Genomic DNA, 9,742 nt, shown 5'->3' on the forward strand with positions numbered 1-9,742 from the left:
GCAATTAATTGTATATATGATCAGTTCGTTAGATAAAAGAATTTCATGGGAATTTGAGTCTGACATTACGATATAATGCACGGATCCAGAAAATTTGTCCGGGGGGGGGGGGTGTTGTTTGAAAGATAAGAAAATTCTCACGATGTTTTTTAAATTGAGTCAAATAGTAAGTATGTACATGTACCAAATGAGGGTAACAATAGTTTGTATTAATGATGTATGATGTTCGGGGAAAAAAATAAATTACGTTATATTATACATGTTTCACAGACTTACATTTTGAAAATTCTTAACCTTTTTGCAATAATTTGATGGAATTTTGCTAATATTTTTTTCTTGCAAATATTCGAGCTGAGTAAGCATTTCACATTCTTTAAGATATTATCTTATAATATCCATAGAAATGAGAGAGTTTGTAAACTATGTTCACTATCACAGATTGAAGATGAGTTTCCTTTTATTTTAATATGTCCATTTAAAAGGAAATAAGAAAGTTGTATGTAAAAAATATTATTATGAAAAGCCTTCTGTCTTTAAACTTATTCAATAATTTTCAACAAAGAATATCAAAGAGTTGTGCAATTTGGGAAAATACCTATATAAATACTAAAAATTACGATAAAATATAATTAGTGTTTTTGTTTTGAGAATATACTCCTCATTATCCTGTTTACTTTTGTCAGGTACATTTTGCACACTGCTATGTGCACACGCAGTCTAATACAAGATTATGATGTTGTTTTTTTTTTTGTTTTGTTTTGGTTTTTTTTAAATTTCTACATATGTTTGTTCACTTTACTTATGTATATATATTAAACCTATGAATCGTATGGTTCTTGGTAATAAACAATACAATACAATACAATCAATACACGAAAGCCTACCAATCTAAAATTAGATGTTCTGAATCGGATTCAGAACCTCTAGTTTTAATTAGATTGAAGTTCTACTAATTTATTTCCGAATATCATTAAACAAAGGCGTTTGATATAAATCGTTAATTCTCTTGTACATTTGAAGCATATCGCGGTATTTTTACGGGATTAGTGTTGCATTAGTAAAACCCGAGCTTGAGTGTATCGGTATGCATGTCAATGATGTTGATAATTTTAAATATTTCTAGTGGGGGGGGGACTCCGACAGATATTTATGTTTGTGGGGGTGTCAGGGGCATTTTTATTCGAAATTTTACTATGTAAATTTAAAAATTTGATTCCCGAACCCAACCCCCCCCCCCCCCCCCGTCCGCCGCCCCATTAGATCCTCATAAATTACATTCTTCTGGTAAAAAATCTAAAAGCAATCAAAATTCACATAATAACGTCACGGGGTCACGGTAAGTTGGTTTTTTCTTGATATACGCTGTTTACGCGGTGTGTCCTCGATAAAAAAGGTTATCGTACAGTGTGTATCCTCGATCGAAAAGGTACCGTACAATGTGTCTGTCCTCGACCAAAAGGTTACCGTAAAGTGTGTCATTTTCTTCGTGTGCAAATTGATTTCAAACTCTAGTGTACTAAAGCTGAGTACAGACATGGGTGAGAGGCGAGGCAAAATGTGTGTACTTGTTCAACGATAGGAGGTAAGTTACTGCGGTACAGTGAATGCAATGACTGCAGTCAGAATAGGGGCGGATCCCATCGAGGCGTTAGTGGATGAAAAAGTGTGGATTACGGTGGACGGTCTGTCCCCCAATGAACAAGTCACGATCAAAGCCTCCCTGGAAGAGGATAACAAGAAGTTCAGTTCCTATGGGTGCTTCACCTCCACGGAGAGAGGACGGGTGGACCCGGGCACCCAGCCCTCGCTACAAGGCTCCTACACAGGTAAGATCTGAATAGTTTATTGTTATTTTTCGAAAGGTGGGAAAGCAAAATACATGTATACATATCACTATAAAGAAAACACGATGCCACTGGACTGTAAAGATCACCAACTAGGTACATTATGTATATTGATAATCAGCCATTTGACTGACAAGCTATCGATCGCTAAGCTACATGTATAAGAAAATACCTATATAATTTGATAAATAGTTCAATTATTGACTGCATGTGTATAACTATTTAAGGCGTGGATTCCATGGGTCTCCTTTGGAGTATGGACCAGGAACCTTGTCATGAAATGCACATCAGATTTCAGAAAAGAGACGTGACTACCCCCGTTGTAGTCAACATTAAAGTGTTTAAAGGACACATCACCTGGGATAATCTGTTTGATCCGCACCTGAAACCTTTGGCGGAATCCCAGATCTACAGACGGTATATGGCCAAGAGTGTTCGAAGAGAGAAAGTGAAGCATGGAAATATAAGGGGTGTTCTATTTACTCCACCTGGTAAGTCAATCAGCTTCAGTTTTATTAAAGCAAAAAACCAGACAAGAATTTGCAAGGCTTTATTTTGATAAATGATAATCAATATATTGATACATGATAAATAGTATGTTTTATTTTCATGCCAAGTGTTTGTAAAATTATTGTGTTTGGTTTGTTTTTTTGTTATGTTAATGAATAAAAGAAATATCTGAAGAGAATAATGAATGGCTAAGTCTGTATCACACCCCATATCGACCACAGGCTCCATTATGGGATATGGGATACAGATTTTTTTCATTTAAACCGGTATTTTCTATGTGCATGTATACTTCCCTTTTTCTTATCACTTTCCTATCGATAATTTTGCTTCAATAATGATTCTAATGGTGCTTTATTTGTTACAGGTCCAGGACCATTCCCTGGGGTCATTGACATGTATGGGAGTGGTGGGGGACTATTTGAACACCGTGCAGCTCTCCTTGCCTCCAGGGGCTTCTGTGTGCTGGCTCTGGCTTTCTTACTTTACGAAGATCTAACCACAGTATTTACTGACATCACAGCAGATTATTTCATAGTAAGAGGAATTCCATGATATATTTACTTTAAGTAGCAAACCGCGACTTACACGTAATTGATCCTCTCCCATACAAGAAAACGAGACTGACTGCGGACCGGAGTTTGAGATGATTGTGACAAGGGTCTGTAGGAAAATTGACAACAGATCTGTAATTCTACGGGATAGTGCCTTTTAACTGAATTTACGGCGCATATAGACTTACGCATGTTTTAAACAGAGATACCTTTCCTAACACATACTGTGCAAGTAAAATTCTGTGACATTTGACAACAGATATCACCAGCCCGTGCTGGTGATATCTGTGCTTGTTGCCTGCACCCCCCCCCAAGACCAAATATTATAGAATACTATAAGGTTTACTCCCAAATTAATACAATAATCTTTGAAATCTGATACAAAATATATTTAAATGAATAAACTAAAAAAACCTACAAAAAACATTCTTTTAAAATATATAAAAATATGGTGTATATTATGATGAAAAATATGGTTTACAAAGAAGTGCGATTCCCAATGACTGAAAAAAAAGAAATTACCAAAAACATTTTCTTCATATATAACCCCTTCCCCTCTTCACATAAGTAGTGCATAGAAGGAAAAAGTATCTCAAGCATATGACCTATGGAAGCTATCGTAGAAATGATGCGCTGATAGTAATTATAAGACCGTACAGATTACAACATGCGGCTAAATGTATTCATCCTTTCTTTCAAAGATTTTTTCTATGAAAAAACATGGTTTCCAAGATTATGGTCGTGAAAATGGATGAGTTTGTTTTCATAAGCAAATCAGCTTGATTATCGTTTTTTTTAAAAATTTATTGTACTGCTTAAATCAGTGCTCAGGTTCGCTATAAAAAATATGCTTTATTGATGTATACTATGTTGAAAAATGTGGTTTACAAAGAAGTGCAATTCCCAATGACTTGTGTTATCGATAAAGTAACTTTTAATGTTTGATTCAAGGAATAAGGAATCATTCTTTGAGTATCATGAGGTGATACTTTTTGGCCGGGGCATTGCAAAATCTAATAAATACAATTTGATAACGCCCGACTGACATTACAACTTCATAATATTCAAAGATTGATTCCTCATAACTCATTTTATTATAAATTTTAGCAATTATATAATATACCATTAAATATTAAAATATTGACATTTATGTAATTTTCGTGGATTGTTGATTTTTTACTTATTCGTGGGGATTTAATTTCGTGGGTGCGTAAGTTGTCACAAAGAATACACTTTCTAAATTTTTTTCCGTTGAGGATGTAAATTCGTGGCTACCTATGAATACCACGAAAACCGAGCCACCACGAATTCTAATGATTCCACAGTACATTGAAATGTAAATATTTGAAATTAAAGTTAAGGTTTATTTTTAGGAGGCTTCGAAATGGTTCAGTGATCTTCCTCGGGTACTATCTACAGGTATTGGTGTGATAGGACTGTCCAAGGGCGGAGAGTATGCTCTAGAAATGACCCGGCATTCTTCAACGGTATGTAGACAGTAAACTGAAGGACCACGTACACACATATATATGACACACCAAATTCAGAGAAATAAGCTAATCATAGTTTTACAATCGATAAATTATGTTTATCGGTTGTTAACTGTAGTTTACGGGCAGAAAACTATTAATAGATAACAATGCTTCTGTAAACGCAATCATTAATATTGCTACACATGTATATTCTACATCGCTCAAAACAACCTTCTGCTATTACAAAACATAGCGTATCTGATAAATATAGTTTCACGATTGTGAGATTATGATTAACAACTCTTAAACTATAGTTAACGAATGAAAATTATAGATTACAGATGTAAATTTCTTTTTATTAGCAAAATCTATTGTTAACTTTATTTACAGACAGATAAACATTGATGTGCATTCGTAAATTACAGTTTATAACCTTTAGATGTGGTTTTACAGCGAAAACTATATTTAACAAACCTACTTTATCATCCGTTAACCTATAGTTAAAGCCTTATCTATAATTCATATCTGTTAAACATAGGTAACGCGATCATCTATGTGCGACCCGGGAAAATGCGCAAGTCGGAATCCGTTTTATAAGATTAATTAAAAACTCTGCAAACTTATGACAATATTCCACGAAGTCGAGAGTCGGTGGTACAAGCGCCTTGACCGTCACTCTATAACTACCGAATAATTGAACATGGCCTACAATTACATTGAGATAACAAAACAACGTTTTACCAATAACAAATAATAGGTTATAGTAAATATAAAAAGTTTACGTCAACTAACGGATTACTTAGATAAACTGAGAGTCAATAATTAAGTGTGTCCGGATCAAAGTAACTCAACGTCAGTGACAGGGGAAAAGATGTCATGTCCAAGCTCGCTCGCTGTCTCTCTCTCTCTCTCTCTCTCTCTCTCTCTCTCTCTCTCTCTCTCTAACGTAACATAAAGTCTATCATTTGTAAATGCATGTGTATAGACTTGTTGTCAAGGACGTAAGTCTGGCCTTAACTTAGTCCGAGATTAGTATTTACGGCCAAGCGTATGTCTGTTAGCGAAACGCACTTAACGCCGGACTAAAGTTTGACGCCCTACTGCTTAACTTAAGTTTCGTCGTACCTTACGCCTTTAAGTGAAACGTGCTCCAGATCTTCATTTTATACTAGTACAATTGAATTAAGGTGAAATTCAGGAGTGTTATGTGACAATTGATGTGGTAAATATATATTGTTTTCTGATTTATTTAGGTAAAAGCGGTAGTTCTTGTAAACGCTGTTTCATTTTACAGTGATGTACCTCTCAAATTCAGCAAAGGGGACATTCCATGCACAGAGTATGTCTGTTTTGATATTTTGTCAAATGTTTTCAAACTATATCGGTATATAAAATCAAAGTACTGAAGTACTGAAAGCCGGGCTCTTTTGGTGTGTCTTTGTGCATATTGTGTAGTAAAGACTGAAAATCTCTCTCTCTCTCTCTCTCTCTCTCTCTCTCTCTCTCTCTCTCTCTCTCATGCCTTTAATGTCGGCAAAGCATCAGAGAGCGACCAAATTTTGTAAGCGGCTATAAACAAAAAATATGTCTGTCTAGTAGAAGTTAAAAAGTTCAACAGTTGCTGCCTTGAATTTTTCAACAAGCATTATATATTCAATCCCCGTTTCTTCATCGCGCAGCAAAGTAGTTCATGTCAATTCATGCGCATTGTATGTGTCCAAAATGCATAGTAGTAATGTTTTAAAAACCCGTTATTAATAAGAAAACTAAGAAAGATAGACAATTCATTCCGAATTTAAAGAAAAGAAACAAAATGCCAACACTTTTGACAAAACTTGGCTCTTTGTGTAACTATTTGGTATAGCGGAAGCTTTACCTTGACGCTGTTTGGTTTTTTGTTTACTTGTGCTATTTATAGTAACATTGGCGATTTGCCTGCCTATAGCCAGGACTCTGCTTTCAGCAGAGCCCGGCTAAAAATATTAATGTTTGAACGCAAATAGTAAACACTATGCAATCTAGCAGTTCTAATATAAAGTTTTTACTTTCAGATTTCATTTTGATGGAATCGTTCCAACCAAAAACGGACTAGATTTCCGAAAAGCTCAACAGCCAAGTGACGATTTCTTTATAAAGGTAATAATGACCAGGGGCAATCAGGGCATTTGATTACGTCATTCAGCACCTTTCTCATTTTCAGAATTCATATGCGACAAGCCATGCCTTTGAATAATGAATCCAGTAGAATACAAATAAAACTGACGAAGAATTATGTAAGCTATAAGGTTTATGACCATGTATAAAATGTATTGATCTCCTTTAGAAGAAGTGCTATATATATACTAGCAAATTTAAAGATAAAATATATGGATTTATTCTTTACTAGATAATTATTCATATTTAAAGGGGGATGTGTGGCCATCTTTTAATTTGAGGATAAGAATTTAAAGATTTCTTGAAATGGCTTCTTTCTGGCCCAAACTGACCAAAACTGTTGCCAAAAGATATAAGATTAATGAATATGAGATTTTACATGTTGTTTATTATGCAAATTATCCATACATGAACAGGACAATACCTTTTTATCACTTAAAAAAGCTGTCGAAATGCGCAGCTACAGACTTATTTTGAAGATTTACAAATCTGAAAATATATAAAGGGGGTTCATTGGTGTCCTCTCTACAACCATTTGTTGAGAAAAAGATTGAATTTTGCACATTAATGTAGAAACAGAATGGGGTACCCTTTTTTATCAGTCGGCATGACTGGCTATACTTAGAACTGACGTTATATTTTCATCGATTTAAATGAATGTTAATTCAAAACCATCTGAACTAAATGTGACAGATATCACTATACCAGTTTCTGTTGTTTTGTTTAAGTTCTATGAGTATAAATTAAGTTAAATTCTTTTTAGGGTCCAAACAATGAATTGCCTTATACATATATTTTTTTCAATGAAAATATAACTCTAATGTACCTCGATGGACACAAACAAGATGGGTTACCTCTTTTGAGACAAAGTAACAACTTAAATTAGCAACATTTGACCTCTTTCTCAACAAATGGTTGTTGAGAGGACACTTATGACCCCCTTTAATATTTTTTAAATCTTAAATTTAAGTCCGAAGCTGCGCAATTCATAGTGATTTAAAAATGTATTGTTATGTCATTGTATGCGTAATTTGCATACAAAAGAACATGTCGAACGTCATATTGATTGCTTTTGTATCTTTCGACAACAGTTTTAACAAGTTTTGGACAGAAACAAGCAAGTTCAAGAAATGTTTACATTTTTATTCTCAAATGTAAAAGATGGCCGCACATCCCCCTTAACAAATCATACCTAAAATTTTAGGTAGATATGATGGTTAATTTGTCGACCATCCAATCTCTTAAATATGAAACTGAATTAGATATACTTGTTTCAGGCTTGGGAAAGTAATGCGTCCGTTTTGTGTATTGTGGGAGAAGATGATAATTGCCTTAATCCTCAGTTAACAGATCAGTTCCTCAAACTTGTACCCAAAGAACACAAGCACCGGTTCCACGTTATAAAATATCCTGGGGCAGGGCACCTGATCGAACCACCGTTTGCTCCTCATTGTGTAGCGTCATTTCATAAACATTTGGGTAAGGAAAAAACATGTTTAAGTTAGTAATTATTTGACTTTATCAAAAAAAAATATTTTGAAACTTCATTAAGACGTATTTGGAAATATTACATTCCAATTCATTTATGAGTGAAACGTTTTTATTTTACTTTAACGTGACAAAAGAGGCAACCGGTATAAATACCATCTGAGTCTAGCCTAATGTATTTCAGGGTGTATTATGGATTGGGGTGGAGAAACTAAACACCATAGTTACGCACAAGAAGATTCTTGGAGGCGGATCTTGCAGTTTTTCACAACTCATCTTGTGTTTAATAACTTTGTACAGGAGAAATGTAAACTCTAGCAATCTAATACACCCTCTTTGATGCCTTTCATGTGACCTATGAAAACGTTGGGTGCAGGAAGACATTCAGTGATTGTGTTTAGAGGAATCTTTAAACTTTTTTTTTACCTCAGAGTCTTGGAGGCGGCTAAAAGATACTCATGTTCAGTTTTGTTATTCCCTATACCGAACATGTGCTCTCTTGTACTCACAAATCAAAAAGATAAAAACTTTGTTTATAAAAGTGTATTTGTAAAAAGTGGTGGGAATTTGTTTCAGATTTGGAACAATTTTGATAAATTTAGTTCAGTTCTTGTAAAACACGTGTAACGCTTTGTTCTGTACAAGAAGAGTGCGTTTTGAATGATCCCGTATACACCGAGGGGAAATTAGAACAGTGTCTACACATCCCGTTTTATTTACATTGGAGAATCCAAGAAGCTGTAAAAAGTGATCCCTCTTGCAGTGATATTATAAGAAACACAAATATATTTAAGGTCTTTCGATTATCGCATGACGTCATTGGGAGCATTCCGGAATATTTTACCGTTATCGGTTATAATATTAGTGTTATGTGATGCATGGTTTTGCCAATATTTCTTAATCTAACTTGTGTTTTACACATTTTAAGCTATGAAAAGTAAAATGACACTAATTTTTAACAATTTATGGAGGGTAGTTTGAGTCGAAGTCGTTGAATTCAATGAAAAACTGATAAAACCGTACAAAGGAAAAGTTGACAGAGACTACAATTCATTATTTTTCACCTGGCAAGGTAAACATTTCTTTGCAGATTTCGATAGGATATAGAATGAGTTACAAATGTACTAATATTCAGTGAGTTTGCACAATTTATTCAAAAGTTATGGACGTTTTATTTTGCTAAACTGTACTTATTCATGGTTGAAAAATTGTATCAAAATTCACTCTAAATATGATGGCTTTCAAACTGGCAAGTTTAAATGGCTTTTAAATGTTAAAATAAATTAAGTAAAGGATTGCGATTAATTTCTTTAAAAAATTGCTTTATTATATAGAAATCAGTAAAAAAAAATGTGAAATTTGATTGGAGAGCAGTCGTCGCTATAATTGCATTGGTAATGTACCTGTGTTAGCTCCAACAGCATGAACAAAATATTTGCAACATACCAATATTTAAGTTCAATCTGAATGTTTACATATTAATCTTCAGAATTAAACAAATATTTCACGGATTAAACCATAAAACATCAAGGATTGAAAAACCTTAATAAGAACATTCTAATTTTGACTTAAAGCAAAGAGTAGTGTAATCAGATAGAATTACCAGTACCACAGTCAGTTAACCTTGTAATTATTATGCTCGTAGATTGGTGAACGACCCCCTAGAAACGTGTAGCTAATTAAGGCCAAGGGTCACACTGTTTTCTAAGTCATTAAGCAAATC

General features: G+C 34.2%; 1 protein-coding gene across 1 annotated transcript; it reads left to right on the top strand.

Annotated features, from left to right (window-relative positions):
- The first annotated feature begins 1,354 nt into the window (after positions 1–1,354).
- On the top strand, positions 1,355–9,318 carry LOC128175586 (peroxisomal succinyl-coenzyme A thioesterase-like). The gene is made up of 8 exons (XM_052841338.1): positions 1,355–1,826; positions 2,072–2,335; positions 2,719–2,888; positions 4,279–4,392; positions 5,631–5,716; positions 6,429–6,513; positions 7,809–8,010; positions 8,204–9,318. Exons 1-8 carry the CDS (start codon positions 1,610–1,612, stop codon positions 8,335–8,337), a joined length of 1,272 nt encoding a protein of 423 aa, XP_052697298.1. The 5' UTR covers positions 1,355–1,609; the 3' UTR covers positions 8,338–9,318.
- The last annotated feature ends 424 nt before the right edge of the window (positions 9,319–9,742 follow it).

This window comes from Crassostrea angulata, chromosome 3 (genome assembly GCF_025612915.1).
Source record: "Crassostrea angulata isolate pt1a10 chromosome 3, ASM2561291v2, whole genome shotgun sequence".
Lineage (NCBI taxonomy): Eukaryota > Metazoa > Mollusca > Bivalvia > Ostreida > Ostreidae > Magallana > Magallana angulata.

Bases quoted from the DNA above. Each gene is read 5' to 3' on its own strand.
- LOC128175586 (XM_052841338.1), top strand. From the start codon at position 1,610: ATGACTGCAGTCAGAATAGGGGCGGATCCCATCGAGGCGTTAGTGGAT. The intron at 6,514-7,808 runs GTAATAATGACC...TACTTGTTTCAG, and splicing joins GTGACGATTTCTTTATAAAG to GCTTGGGAAAGTAATGCGTC. The intron at 8,011-8,203 runs GTAAGGAAAAAA...AATGTATTTCAG, and splicing joins GTCATTTCATAAACATTTGG to GGTGTATTATGGATTGGGGT.